The sequence below is a fragment of the Gymnoscopelus microlampas genome (genome assembly GCF_963454915.1).
Source record: "Gymnoscopelus microlampas genome assembly, chromosome: 13".
Classification (NCBI taxonomy): Eukaryota; Metazoa; Chordata; class Actinopteri; order Myctophiformes; family Myctophidae; genus Gymnoscopelus; species Gymnoscopelus microlampas.
This window is the reverse complement of record NC_139950.1, coordinates 20,315,714-20,330,862: the sequence shown is the minus strand read 5'-3', so window position 1 is coordinate 20,330,862 and position 15,149 is coordinate 20,315,714. Positions and strand designations below refer to the sequence as shown.

General features: G+C 40.8%; 1 protein-coding gene across 2 annotated transcripts in view; it reads left to right on the top strand.

Moving 5' to 3' along the window:
- The window catches only part of marchf5 (membrane-associated ring finger (C3HC4) 5), a 34,203-nt gene extending 19,937 nt beyond the window's left edge, over positions 1-14,266 (top strand). The window contains exons 3-6 of one of the 2 annotated variants that reach the window (XM_084076945.1): positions 8,323-8,453; positions 8,927-9,110; positions 10,149-10,315; positions 12,191-14,266. In XM_084076945.1, coding sequence (XP_083933071.1) covers positions 8,323-8,453; positions 8,927-9,110; positions 10,149-10,315; positions 12,191-12,307 — 599 coding nt within the window. In that variant the 3' untranslated portion in view covers positions 12,308-14,266. Of the gene's footprint in view, positions 1-8,322; positions 8,454-8,926; positions 9,135-10,148; positions 10,316-12,190 lie in introns of both variants that reach the window. The other variant, XM_084076944.1, reaches the window with a different exon arrangement.
- Positions 14,267-15,149: the final 883 nt, after the last annotated feature.

Here is a 15,149-nt window from a genome sequence, read left to right as displayed (position 1 = left end):
ATTTACCGAGGCACTTCTATAAGGGCTTGTGTTACATTTGTGATTTAGCTGCAGGGGAAATGTCTTTCATGGCCCTTCACTTTTATACAACAGAAAGATTGAGAAAATTGTGTGGGAATAGGCTCCACGTCAAGATGCTTAAGCTTCAAGTGAAGCTTTTCTCAGTGATATGAGGTCTGGCAAGGTTCAGAACAATCTTCTAGTAATCATTCAGAGGTCTAGAGAGAGGGCTGGAAGTGTGATGGGTTATTAGATTTGGGGAAAGGGGGCATCCGCTTATCCCTCAGAAATTGGGATTTCTCTGGCTGTGTCCGCTAAGAGAAATTTGGCAACAGATGACTAGAAATGGGAAGAGTGGGAGGTAGAGCCAAAGGGCACGAATGAGCTCGAATGAGGAACAATAGGGCTGAGCTCTGTAGAAAGACTGTCAGATAGATACACCACCCCACGATACACAATGAATGATGCTACCTTTGGGCCATCTGTTCCACATCCTGTTCATACTTTGAAAAGGACGTTGAAAACTTTTTAATCAGTATTGTTGACCTATTGAGTTTACCTGCGTTAACTCTCCACCCAAATCCCATTTGCTACTACTATGTAAATTCCCACTGTGTAATATCCATTTTAGTAGTCTTTTTGGCAACAACTCCGATAGTGCCGTTGTCTGTGAGAACAGCGATTCCTAGAATTCAGTTTGAAACAAAAACACTAACGCTTCGAAAATACGTATGCATAGGGCTCTAGCTCATAGCTCAATGGTAACGCTGGTCAGTACTGTAGAAAAGGCATCCCGAAAAGAAATTGCAATATATCGCCTTGCATACAATATTGCAATATTTTGCAATGTGTCGTGACCCCTGTATTCTGATCACTGATACGTATCGTATCGCCAGATCAATGGCAAACACGGCCCTATTTCCGCTACATTTCCAATGCCTGCTTAATTTTGGTGCGAGTGTCGGCCTGTTGGAGGCAAACACTCGGGAAATAGTGTTTAGAGAAGTTGTCAAATACACATTTATGTTTGTTTTTTGTGGAAAATATACAAGTGCAAGATTATATCAAATAGAGCTTTGATATAAACAAAATATAATATTTAAATGGAAAAAGTTACACAGTATGACTTTAAACTAGACAGAGGTTGAGCTGGAAGTGTTGGGGGAAATTAGGCTGTGGGTGCACTGTGCATCCGAGGGGAGCAGCTTATCAAAGAGTGACGAAGCACAGGAGATGACTGAAGCAGATGTGTGTGTCTCATTTCTGCTGCAGGTGCTCTGTTGATGTTGACTAAAAATAGCCCTGAGTGGTCATGTCGCCTCAGACTGCAGCAGACCAATCACAGAGCAGTGACGCTGGCACCTGGATGGGTTGTGTCTGTCCGTCTGGCTAGTGATCGAACCCCCCCCCCCCCCCCCCCCCACCACCTTGTCCACCCACCCATGCACCCTTAGGTGTCTCCCTGTTACATTGACGCAACGTCTACTGTGCTTCATTTGCATTTGCATTTGCAACTCAGTCTGATGATGAGGCTTCAAGATTATAGAGACCATAATGTTTCTGCCATTCTCTTTTCAACTGAGTACAGCTTTGGTAACTAGATACTGTAAGAAGGATTGCGTGATTAAGCCTATGGGTGGGATCAGGAAAGTTGTGCAAATTGACTTGGGAATTGAAATTAAATATTTAATAAAATGGTACAGGTAATGTCTAAAATAGTACAAGTAAGGGATAATTCATGATGAGTCATGCATTTATCCCCAAATAATGCACAATGTGGAGGCTAATTTAAATTACCTCTGTGGAGTGCATTATATTTTTTGACAACTGTAAGGCACGTCGCAGACTATTTGTTACATAAGTAGTATTTGCAAATGGAGTTTAACCTTGGTCAGTGCACTAACGGATGTCTGATAGCACATTTCAACAACAAGGAAATGCAATATGCTTAACATAAACATTAAGCAAAGGAAGCATATACCTTAAGCTGCTAACATGATGTTTTAGGTGTAGTATGTAAGAGTTGGTATGTAGTGGCTTTAACTAATAAAGATGGAAGACCATATCACAGCACATCTCTTTTGGGATTTGTATCATTTTTAGGTGTAGCAAGCACTCTGAAGATGCAGGCTAGACATGAGCATTTGTTCTGCTTTAGTGCACTTTTGAAGAGGGCAGAGGGAGTAGCACTGTCTATTTTGCTGCATCATTGCTGCAGTCTTTTACCTTTATTGTATTGTTGCTCTGCAATCTGTATTATGGTCCTGCAGATGCAAGGGTATAATATTATGTTTATGATTTACATAGTACACACTACACAGTGAGCCAAATGCTTCCTTTTCACAACATATATGGTTTTGGAAAATTCTTCAAATTCTATTCCGGGTCAACGGAACCTCAATAGTTTGACATTGTGTGGTATTTTGTGAGCCTTTTTTAATTAGTCTTCACACTCATGTCAATGTTGCTGCTTGGCGGCACACCGGGACGACGGCTTTCAATCTGGGTAATACAGAGGCAAGACCGTGGACGGGCCTCTGACACAGTTGTCCTCTGTGCTGCTGTTGAGGCTTGCTGATTTTTATGAGCCTGATGAATGCGTCAACTAGTGGATGGGTGGGGGCATTTCTATTAACCTGTGTTTCAGTTTGTGTTGATTGATTGGTAACGCAGGAGAAAGAGAGGGAGGCTAGCTACACCGCTAATCTATGCAGAGAGCAGGGTGGCTAGTACAGTATATGCTGCGTTGGTTCTCTTGCCATCAGCAGCTGCGATGGAGCTAGAGCCAGCGTATCGCGCTAATTTGGCCAGCAGTATAAATTTGAGGTTGGTGTGTCCTTGCCGCTACTCTTCCCCTCTGCTCTGGCTTGAGAGAGTTAATAAGCCAACTGGAACGGAGTACCAACCTGCATGCGCACTATGGAGGATTTGGGATGCAATTGCACTTTTCCCCCTGGTCTCTGCCCCCACACACCTTCCCTCCCTCCTTTTTAATTATCTTAATTATGGAATCTGCTGCCAGTGGCTGAAATGAATTGCTCAGCTCTATGCCCTGCCAGTGGCCATTAAGGGCGACCTAGTTCCCTCCATCTGCAGTGGTGTAATGCTTAGGCAGGGAGAAAGTGGAAGGGAGTGAGTGAGTGACACCCACAGCCACGACACCAGAGGGAGCGACCACGATCTGGTTCTCCCCAAATTTAGAACAAACATGGGAAACTTCTCATTATACTACTCTGCCACCACAATGTGGAATGCCCTGACACCATCCATTAAAGGATGTGTATCGCTGGTTTCTTTCAAAAATTGTCCAGAAAAACACATCTATCAGACGGTCACAAGGGGAGACAGTTTTATTTCCCTTCGAAAAGAGGTGTCTTACACTATCAGCATTTTCCTTTTCCCTTTTTCTCCTTTGTATATGGCTTGTATATGTGTTGATGACATGTGTTAATGTGTAACATTTGATGCTCTGTTGATTATTTGAATACATAGGACCACAATGGAAACAAGTCCCCAGGACTTTTTTTGTGTTATCGTTTTAGCTTAAATGTCTTACTGTACCACCGTGCTGTTTACATTTCTGTCTAATAACGTATTCAATCAATCGATTCCAACGCTGTCATCAGGATATGGCAGATTAATGTGCTTAAGCGCACAAGATCATTCTGGTTGGCAAACACCTGTGCACTTAAGTACAACCCTGGAAAGTAACTGAAATTCTGGCAGTGCACAGGAGGGGCCACTATGTTCATGACTAACTTTACTTAGGAAATGAATGTCTGATATTTTCCCGTGAGTAGTTCAAAAGTGCTCCCTTTTTTGTCTCTGCCTTCTTCAACAGGTGGACTGAATCTCTTCTTTGGATACTGCCTCTAAAGATCCCCACAAAAATGGCTTCTAAATTCCCGGCTTTTATTTAGTGGTCACTTAAGGATTCAACTTGATGAAATAGAAAGCGTGCCACTAACATTAACCCTAACCCAAATTAAACCGTGCTCATTTACAAACTATTTACAAACTGTACCGTCTAAACATATGTGCCTGCCTTTAACCCCAGAATACCCAGTGGGTCCAAGAATACTTGAAATAAAATGTGGGTATATTATTCTCTACTACTATTCTCTATTATCTACTCTTTTCAAGTGGCAAATGTGGGAACTGGAGTAGCTATAGCTATGAACTTTTTATTTTCTACTTAAACCCCTGACAAACCACAAAATGGTTAGGTGGTATTCATGTATAGAATCTCAATCTACAGATCTTAAATAAACAGTTACGGGACTTTGCTGTCGGAAATGCCATGACATCAAGTGAGCCAATGTGGGAAATGCCATGAAGGCAACTTTAGTAGAGAAAGATTACTTGTATCCTTAACCATCACTGTTGTAAACGATACAACTTGATAATTCCAATTTGTTCTCTACACACTATTGTATTATCGAGAGACCAATCAGACCATCTATGATGAACATGAGGTTGCAAAAATAATTTGACTTTGAACCCCTATCTTTCATAATTATACTAGAAATTTGTATAATTATGAAAAAGTGCTGGCATAATATCTAGTTAAGGCTACTCCAGTCTAGGTTTTTAACCAAATGTGGGTCAAAAGTATTTACATTGGCAAATACAGATGGGTGATAAGTAAAAGGAAAAAACAACGTGTATGTGTGACGCTGTTGGAGGACTGTGCTGGTGAGGGTAGAGAGTGCTGCCCAACACATCAGTCCAAAATCTCCCATTGGTGTTCAATTGGGTTGAGATCTCGTGACTGTAAAGGTCATAGCACAATATTCACATCATTTCCATACTGATCAGTAATCCCCCATGCCCTGTAGATGGGGGATTACTGAATGTAATTCAGTAATTACTAAAATGTAATACATTGACTGTAATCGTCTTTTTTCGTTTTCCATCTGCCAAAAGTTGTGTATACATTTTGACCTCCGTCAAGGTTCCTAGCGAGCTGAGGTGATGCCAAAAGGTGATGTGAAAACACTGCAGACTACTGATTGTCAGAGAATCATCACTAGCGTTGTGCTGTCATGACAGACTCCCCTATACTAAGTGCATGGAAGCTCCCAAAGATTTAAGAAAAATATATATATTGCTTTAAACTTGCTGTTGTAAATATGCAGTGAAATATTGAGCAACTACAACTCTATTTCAGACCTGTACTGTTCTCTTGGTATACACCACACATCCACTCTGCCCCTTGTTGAGAAATGAGAATATGGTGAAGGATGACTCATCATCTGACCATATAACCTTTTTCCACATCTCTGTTCCTATGGGTTTTTTGTTTTTTTGCATCACTGAACTCTCAAATGTGCATTCATCTTTGTAATGAGGGGTTTATGCACAGCAACCCTACTACAATATCCCTCTTATTTACTTGTCGAGGGGCTGTTTTTGGCATGTGATGTGCCCAGTGGGAATTCGGTCGGACCAGCCCATTGGGAGCGGTGCCGTTGGGAACGCATGCCCCTCCACATGCACACGTTGTTCCTGTTGTCAGAGTACTCGTTGTACCTTAGTGCAGTACCCATTATTATAGTATACTTGGAGGCCAGTCTATGTATGAAAAACAAAACCGTATTTGATTAAGCCCTAAAGTGATGTACAATCTACTGTGTTTCAGATTCAGTGGCCAAGAGTAGGACATTTCACATTTGTTATGTTGGCCATAGGTTGTCCTACTGCCACCTCTTCATGCTAGTCCCTCTGGTGGCGTTCCCTCCCCCTGACTCCTGGGCCAGTTATTAATAGGTCCTGGATAGGGCCTGTCTGAGTTAGGGAAATCTGGTTGCCTATCCCACAAATAACGGATGATTTCTCTGGAGAAGCCCTGGAATGCTAGAGGGGAGGAAGCAAATAGAATCAGCTTTTTCCCTTTTTTTAAAGGTTCCTGGTAGAGTTGTGATGGTGGTTTGAAGCCATGGTGGTTGTTGTTTTTTTCTATCTTTTGAGTACAGTAAGGCTATGTCCACACATAGACTAGTATTTTTTAAATACGAGTCTATGTGTGTGTATGTCCCTATACACAGCCTGGTCTGTCTTTAGATACCTCGATACAATTATACAATGTGAAAAGACAGAGAGATCAGAGAACAATGTGTAGGCTATTATGTCTTCTTTTATTTTCCGCTTGTCCATCCGGCTCTCATTGAATTCAATGCATTCCGTCAGGAATTTTCTTTTTGTCTACAAAATGCAAATGTGAAATGAATAAATATTGAGAAAATACATGGCCCATTTCTCAGTCAGGTCAGGTGAAATATAGATAATTTACAGAGAAACAGACATTTTGGTCTTCTAGGCTACTTCAGAACCACCAGAGACGAACAAAAGCTGATAGAATGCACATCACCTGTTGGTGTGCTGGAATAAAAGAGGATAATGAAAAGGAATAGAGACTGGTCCGTGTATGAAATTTAATGGAGCTCTTGAGTGTGCACATTCGATTATTAATTATTATGGTCACTAATTTCGCAAAATGTTTCCTCGCCACAAACGCTGATTTTGTTTTATTCATACAGAAGGAAAATTCAACAATATAGGCCATGTAGGAGTCAACATGCAATGGCAGCGGGGAATATTAAAATAAATTATGTACTCCCACGGCATGCTTATAATTTAAAAATAAAAAATGTGTTCATATTAGTATCTCCGTCCACGCAGTAATGCAAAAATGGGATTCTTTTAAAAATATGTGTTTTTAAAAATACCTTAGAAGAACTAAGGAGGGAAAAATGCATAACAGAAAACTCTTGTAGTTTTATTACATTCATAATCAACAATTCATGATTTTTGTAATGAACCTTTAAATGAAACAATAAAAAGAATACATACAAATAAAATACTAACAAGCAACTAGTAAACTGATCTTGATGAATGTTTACATGAAATGCTATAAAACACAAAATCGGCATGTATAAAAGGCTGATACATAAGCTCAATAAACACGTCAATGCGACTTCATTTTTCATGATGGACAAGTAACTTTGCTGTCTTTCTGCTTCAATATCACACATAAACTAACACACACACACCAGTGGTTGTGTGGAGGGACACACATAGTCACAGGAAATGTCTTTGGTATATGAGCAGACATTACATAGTAGGCTGTACAACACTCAAAATGCAAATGTAAAACTATGTTACCTTCATGTAGAATAGAATTTCAACACTTTGGACGCTCAGTACACTTTGGGACATGGTCAAACTCTGTGTATTTGCCCAACTTTGGCAGGTTGATTAGCGTTATATCTCAACTGTCGACTACCAGTAGAGTGGTAGTTTAGGCTAAACATCACCTGATCATGATTGCCAAAAAGAACAAATCTATAAATCAGTAATACATCGCGATACGTGACATCAACAGTAGAATGTGAATGAAGCCATGAATACAGTTTTCTTATCATCAAGCAACAACTGTTTTTTATTTATTTTTTTATTTTTTATCTCAACGTCTTGATGCCAACTGGGCATCACAGTTCTTTCTCCTGTCACTCGACCTGCCCCACATTCCAAGCCAAAAGGTTTCCAGCACAACCCCATACCTGGCGTGCTCGGAGTGGCATGGTATGCCGGAAAGGAAGCAAGTTCATGTTTCAGTGTTTCCGCATTGTTGAGGTCACCTTCCTTATTGCAGCTGAGGGGAGTGACTGGAGAAAGCTGTTTGCTTTGTGTGAGTTTCCTTGTCCCCAAAGTCACCTTTGTCTCACTGTAGCACAATGACTTCAATGCAAGTGCATGTTAGGGAAGGAAGCTGACCTTTCTGACTGAAGGCCACAAATCCCCACATTGACCAACCACTATCACTGTTTCAACAGCCTCGTATATTTTGAGAAAAGAATAGTCTTGTTTCCTGCATAAGCAACTGATACAGTAGGCCAGTTGCTGCTGTTGATTTTCCATCATGCTTATGGGACAAGGGGTAGACTAGGTGTGTTTGCACACTGTGTGTGCACCGCCACCCCACCCAGTACTGATTTATATTAGCAGCAGAGCAGCCATCTCATGACCCCTGCTGGACACATGCCGTTCAATGGCAGATGTCCAACCTTGCAGGCCCTCGAACACTTGGGTTCAATAGTATATCATAATAAAACCACAGGAATGTAGAAATGGCCATTTTAAGTGGAATGCCCCAATTGACAGTGTATGGAGTCGTGATTGAAATACTAATTGTATTTGAGTTACAGGACGCTATTGATTTTAAATGTATTTGACAATTGTGGTCATTAACTAGCACTGCAGTAATGTGGTAGGTGTTAACACATCCAACTGAGCTTGTTCTCCGTTCTATCTCTCTCTCAGGTCCTGTGGTTTATGTTCTGGACCTGGCTGACCGACTCGTCTCCAAAGCGGGCCCGTTCGCTGCCGCCGGCATCATGGTGGGGTCCATCTACTGGACTGCTGTCACTTATGGAGCTGTCACCGTCATGCAGGTGATAATAGCGTTTCAGTGTTGGAGAATTTGTTTTTTAACCCGCTTTTTTACCTTTTTTGTATTGGCTTATTTGTCGTGTGTTTATACATTTTGCCTGATTTGAGCAGGGGGAAAGTGAATTATTACAGTTGACTTCCTTCATCTCTCATTTTCATTTCTTTCATCATTAATCTCCTTAGAGACATTTTTATAGACCTTATTTTTCCTGTGGGGGTGGAAAAAGTTCCTGATGGCTGCTCAGATCATCATGATGGGTGTTGGTGGGAGGCAGGCGGTAAGCAATTAGGGGTCAAGTGTCTTGCTCAGCGACACTTCGACATGTATTACTTGGCAGGCCGGAAGGGCAAGCAGTGACCTTCTGATTACCAGGCGTCCTCTCTACCCGCTAAGCTACGGCCGCCCCATAGTAATGATTTATGTGCTGTGTCATATTTATTTTAGTTTATTCTGTCCCTTTCCTTACCTTTCTAGGTGGTGGGCCACAAGGAGGGCTTGGATGTAATGGAGCGTGCAGACCCCTTGTTCCTGCTTATCGGCCTGCCCACCATCCCCGTCATGCTGATTCTAGGGAAGATGATTCGCTGGGAAGACTATGTGCTTCGGCTATGGAGGAAGTACTCCAACAAGCTGCAGATCCTCAATAGCATCTTCCCAGGTCTTTATGCTTCATCATACAAAGGTGCCGCTCGCTGAAAATAGCTCATGTACAAGCTCACAACACGTCACATGTATATTTTTGGTTATTTGGCTACTCAGCTGTTTTTTGCAAGCGACACCATTGTACAGAGTATACAATACATTAAGCATCAGGGATAAAGGCAACAATGGCTTGGATTTTAAAAACGTGCACTATAGGAACTTGGAGTTGTTTGATGTTATACTATGTCATCAAAACTAGGCATTCTATGTCGTTGATCAGTTGATGGTAGTTGAAAAATCTAAGCTTATTCTGCTTTTAGATTCAGAGTTGGTCTAAATAAGCATGTCAGCTGAATGCTGTAAATGTTTAATGGTCTCTACAGTTTCACAGCATTTAAACAATAGTTATGAGAGACTCGGCCCTGCTAGAAATAAGATGGTAAACTTGTAACTTTATACTTAAGAGGAATAAACAAACACGTTTCTACAGTTTTCTTATAAAATATTGAAGAATGCTTCTTCCAAAAGCAAGTTCAATTAAAACTAAATTTATAATGGGTATGGAACATCAAACATCAGACTGAGAAATATCACATTTAAAGGAAAACGGAGTGATGGTAACTTGCTGACAATGAATTCATTTTGTATCATGTTTTATAACCATATAAGCACTGGTGAAATGAAAATGAAAATGTTTGAACACAAACCGCATGTGCATGTATACACACTGGCACACGCACACACATACACGTGAAGAGGCAAATGCCAGGCCCCCTGCTCTGCTGGTACTGTCGGCCTCCTGAGGCAGATCACTGCAGGCAGATTTCTCCACTCATTAATCTCTTGTGAGAATGTAATAAAGAAATGCAATCTGTTGCTAATATCTAGGCTACGCTTAAGCTCAATTCATACTTCATTGCATGACAGTGTCACATACCAAAAATAACAGATCTACAAACTAACAACACATTGATCGGTTCTTTTTGGCAAATGACCCCAAATATGAATTGGGTTTTATGTCATCCAACCAACCCCACTTCCTCTGGCTGCGCAGGGCTTGGCTGTCCAGTTCCTCGCATCCCAGCAGAGGCCAGCCCTCTGGCAGACCACGTGTCGGCTACAAGAATCCTGTGCGGCGCGCTTGTGTTTCCCACCATTGCCACCATCGTGGGCAAGCTCATGTTCAGCAGTGTCAACTCCAACCTGCAGAGGACCATCCTGGTGGGTACAGACAGACCCGCAGTCACTTCATTTAGCTAATGTAGGGTTGCAGTTGCAACTATCGATTACCTTCTAAGTGATTGTTCTATCGATTACTGTTTTGATTAATCTAGCAATTTTTTTTTTATAATTAAAAAAGAACATTGATTTAACGAATGAACACAAAAACTATTTGAATCAATTTTTTATAATAGATTGATAAACCAATAACCACTCAGGCTCTATTTTATTCTTAGAAGCTTACTACAATCTCACAACGTGTTGCATTGTGACGTGTTGTGCACTTGTGGATCAGCTATTTTCAGCATTTTGATTATCGATTTATATATATTATAATTGATTCAATCGATAAGTTTGATTATCTACCTACCTAAATTAATGTAAAGGATCTTATCGACAAATTTGCATTGTAAAATAGCCTTTTCTCATCTCCGAGGAGAAAAGCCTGGGTACAACCTAATGCAGAGGGTGGGACTTCCGTCGCATGTACTTCCCCCGGGAACAGTCTTTTTTTAACTAGTCACAACACGGGTTTCATGTGCAGGGAATGTAGACAGATCTGTAAAGCCTCAAAATAACTTCCTTGGGCGGTACTTCCGCCCAAATTCCAGTACTTCCGTTTAGACGCTCATCCGGCGAGGGTCCCCGCCCAGCGTGGTAAAATATTGACAGGGTGCACGGACCCCAGGATCACGCAGTGCAAGGGGGAAAAGCGTAACATATACGATACTAGACAGTAATGCCATACATATATCGCTTTACAAACATTACTTCTACCAGTGGGCCCAACCACATGCTGTGCATTCATGCTAGTGAATGAATAAGTGGCAGTATGAGCCATGTATTAACTATGCAACCGCTTATGTCAGTCACACACAAGACAAACACACAGCCCTTCTCAGTGCTTCACTGAGTGAATGTGGACAGCAAGGTAACCAGAGTGGCAGGCGTTGTGTGTGTCATACGAGCTGCTCTGAACATGATGTTCTTCTCCACTGCCTGCTCAGAGAGAGAGACATACAGTACAGTACGTGGGCATTCATTCAGGTTCCATTTGACCGCATGTAGCTGTGTTGCAAACCAGTGTCTATATTATAATCCATGGTATTACTATTGAAAGTGCACTTAAAGCTACAATACATAAATTGTTTTAAAGAATAAAACATGATTTTAACCAGTCTGTATGGTAGAGTATGTTCTTACACATCTGCACATCTGTAGTGGTTGGAGGTGGTCTCCCTTCTCTCCAGTTGAGAAATTGTAATCCTGACGTCTGTTAGGACACGGCTGATTGACAATTAATTTGCAGGTCAATTGAGTCTCCTACCGGAGAGTCCACCGGTCATAAAATAATTGGTTTAGGAATGCGACAAAAACAGAAATCTCCATGAATTCAAGGCTTCATGGGATGTGAAATTGATGGAAAATAAGATTTTTTTTGGATAAACTACTCCTTTACTGGAAAAAATAGCAGAAAGCAGAAAAAGTTAATTGGATTGGTCACTAGATGTGCCACCATCTTTATTGTAGTTTGGACAACATTGCATTTACAACTCTCAGTCGGGAGAAACATAAAAAAGGCCTTTGCAGACAGGGTGCGATTAGTCAATCAGTCTTTACCGCATGCGAAAAGACGCACGAATCGAACTGGGTTCGATTGAAAAAAAAAACGCATCGCATCGCCGCATGGTAAATTCGAAGCCGGTGTGCATGAGGTCATTGAGAACCATGTGTTCATTTAAAAAATGATATTGTCCGTTTTTTTCCGTGCGAAAAATCGCACCCTGTCTGCAAAGGCCTTAACTCTGTAACGTCAAGCAGTGGTCTCTTGCTTCCTTTAAGCTCCTCCCCTCCCCTTGTGTGCTTTACCTACAGGGAGGCATCGCCTTTGTGGCCATAAAGGGTGCATTTAAGGTGTACTTCAAACAGCAGCAGTACCAGAGGCAAGCCCACCGCAGGATCCTCAACTTCTCTGAGCCGGAGGAGGCATGAAAGAAGAAGGCACCGGATGGGACAGGGACGTCTCTCACTCTCATTTATTCCTGGTGGGGGGGCAGAGGATAACCCCATTGGACACACTGACTCCAAGCAGGAACTCTGGTGAAACTGGTGCCCCCCCCCCCTCCCCACAGCCATTGTACTACTGCTGGCATTGACACTAGGATTATCACCACCACACATTGTTTTTAATCTCTTAATGCTTTCGTAAGGGTGAGACGGATAAGACCTTGGACATTTAAACTTATGACACAAAGCATTCGTGGTTAAATCATATAGACACACACACACTGATAAAACACAGGAGTTTCTTTATCCCCCCTCTCCCCAGGCTTGTGACATGTTGCAGTAGCCAGGATGGATGTGTTTGAACAATCACATAACCATTACTTGTTGTATACTTAATGTATTTTAAGAGGATAAAGAGGAATATATATATATATATATATATATATATATATATATATATGTATATAAATATGGGGGCAAGTGTAATTATAAAGTTTTATAATAAATGATTGTTTTATGTTTATTTTGCTGATTTGAAATGTCCCCTTTGCCAATGTGAGAGAGTGGTGGGGTTTCTATTCAGTGAGGAACATTCTTTGTATGGAATGTATTAGCGCTGATATATAATAATTTATGGATGATTTAAGTAGAGTAAATAACTCCAACCACAAAACTTTCAGCAACAAGAAATGTCATTTTATGATTTATCTTATTGGCTCCCATGAGGCATGAGTGCCAATCATCCTGTCTCCCGCAACTTGTCTGTGTGTACTATATATCCAATCACTAAAACCTATATAGCACAAAATAAATAATTTATTTAACAAGACGACTTCAGAATAAGGATGAGAAGCTACAAGTAGGCCAATTAGCTGTGTTTGAGACCTCAAGTTACATGAGGGTCTGTTTTTTTGTTATTTTTTAAAAACACAATTGCCTTGTAAGTATTCACTTCATGTCTGTAGCTTTATCTCTTCCTTGGTCCAAATGTTCCTCTTGTGATTAGTTTGAAACTTTATGTTGCTTATGGATCACCACACCCGTTTCTTTTGTGACGCCCCCCAGACCAGGTCTTTGTTGCAGATTTCCACCATCAGATGTTGACAGTTGAAAAGTTGGGCGGGCAGCATGATGCTTGAGTTATTTATAAGCTGTATGATGATGGGATCTTTCCAATGAATGCTTTTTGTATGTTTTCTTGGGTTTCACATGAGCCACACACTTCACTAAAGCCTAACAGAACCTTTTAACAGGACTGTAAACTGGTTGAAAGTGGAAGGCCATCTTCAGAGTGATATTGATGAGTGGCCTAGAGAGGGGTTTTCTCTTAAGTAGTTCTCCTCCGGTTTGATTTTTGAAGAAAAGTTGACTTTTTTTTATGTTCTATTCACATGAGTCCTTCATGGAGAGTACTCTATGGTCTAGGTGAGACTGGAGTGCATGACTTTGGTGATCTGTTCATCTGGTATGCAAAATACCCCACCATTTAGCCACTTCTAAAAATAAAAGGTGTTATGTTCTTAATTCAATATAAATTAACTGCTTTGTTTTTATGGTTAATTAACTTTCCCCTGTTAATTAACCACCAGTATTTACTAATGTGTGGCAAACACCGGAGAACCAAACCATGCATTCAGTTGCTCTCTTTCCAGTTGAATACTTTCAGGCCATGGGACCATCTGAATGTCTGATGAAAAGTAAAGATCCATTTGGTTATGTCAGCTATCAGCATCTAGCTTACACCTAATTCATAGTTCAAGTATAATTAGCCATTAGTTACGCCTCTCTAGAAACCTTATAAGAAAAATAGTACCAGTCAACAGTATATGACTTGTGAAAAGGCATGCCATAAAACTGACCACTTGAATATTAATGTGTACATCTCTTAACTGTGCCTGCCTGACGGGTGTCCTACGATCTGAAAATGTCTCTACTCGGCTTCTGATGCGTTCACTGTAAAAAGAAAAAATAATCCATCTCCTGTATGCCAAAAGTTGTATGTTGAAGTTGTGTAAATGTGTTGTACAGACATTTGCTTTTGAATTTATAGTTTCATGGCCAATTCTGTGAATAAATGTATTTTTCCAAAATCTTGATGTGAGTGGGGTGGGTTGCATGATGAAGTAAATAGACAAGAGTTCCACTGAACTTCTCACCCTATCTCTAAGGGAGAGGCCTGCCACCTGTCTGAGACAACTCATTTCGGCTGATTGTGTCTGCGATCATGACCATAGATAGGTGAGAGTAGGAATGAAGATTGATTGACTTTTTGACATAAACTATAAATCACAGCACAAAAGTCATACACAGATTTTTGGGGCGGTGTAGCCGCCCCCTATAAGTGAGTTTTGGACACCGACCAAAAAAATTGTGTACCCCCTAACCCTTCCATTGTTAATGCAAATCGATACTTTTTTCATATCAGCCAATCACATTACAGCTAGTGTCATCACCACTAACTGTAATGTGATTGGCTGACTTTGCAAATTCAGGACTGTGATTGGCTAGCGAAACACATGACACATGTGCAGCCCTATGAATAGCAGTATTTTAGCAGTACTTTAAAAAAAGTAATTCATCCTTTTTTTAAAGTGAGTCATGTTGTGATGACCACACACCGCCCACTTCACACTGGGTGTGATTTTTTTTATATATATAAAAAACTGAGCCTACGGGTCAAGATATTTCACTATAAACGGCACTGTACAGTCGATTCTAGCTAAATAAACCTCCAATGTGCATGAAAAATTATAAATTTTAATGACATACTTGGGCTAAAATGAAACATCTCTCTGTTTGCTTTCGTGCAAATCTGGGTGCAGGGTAA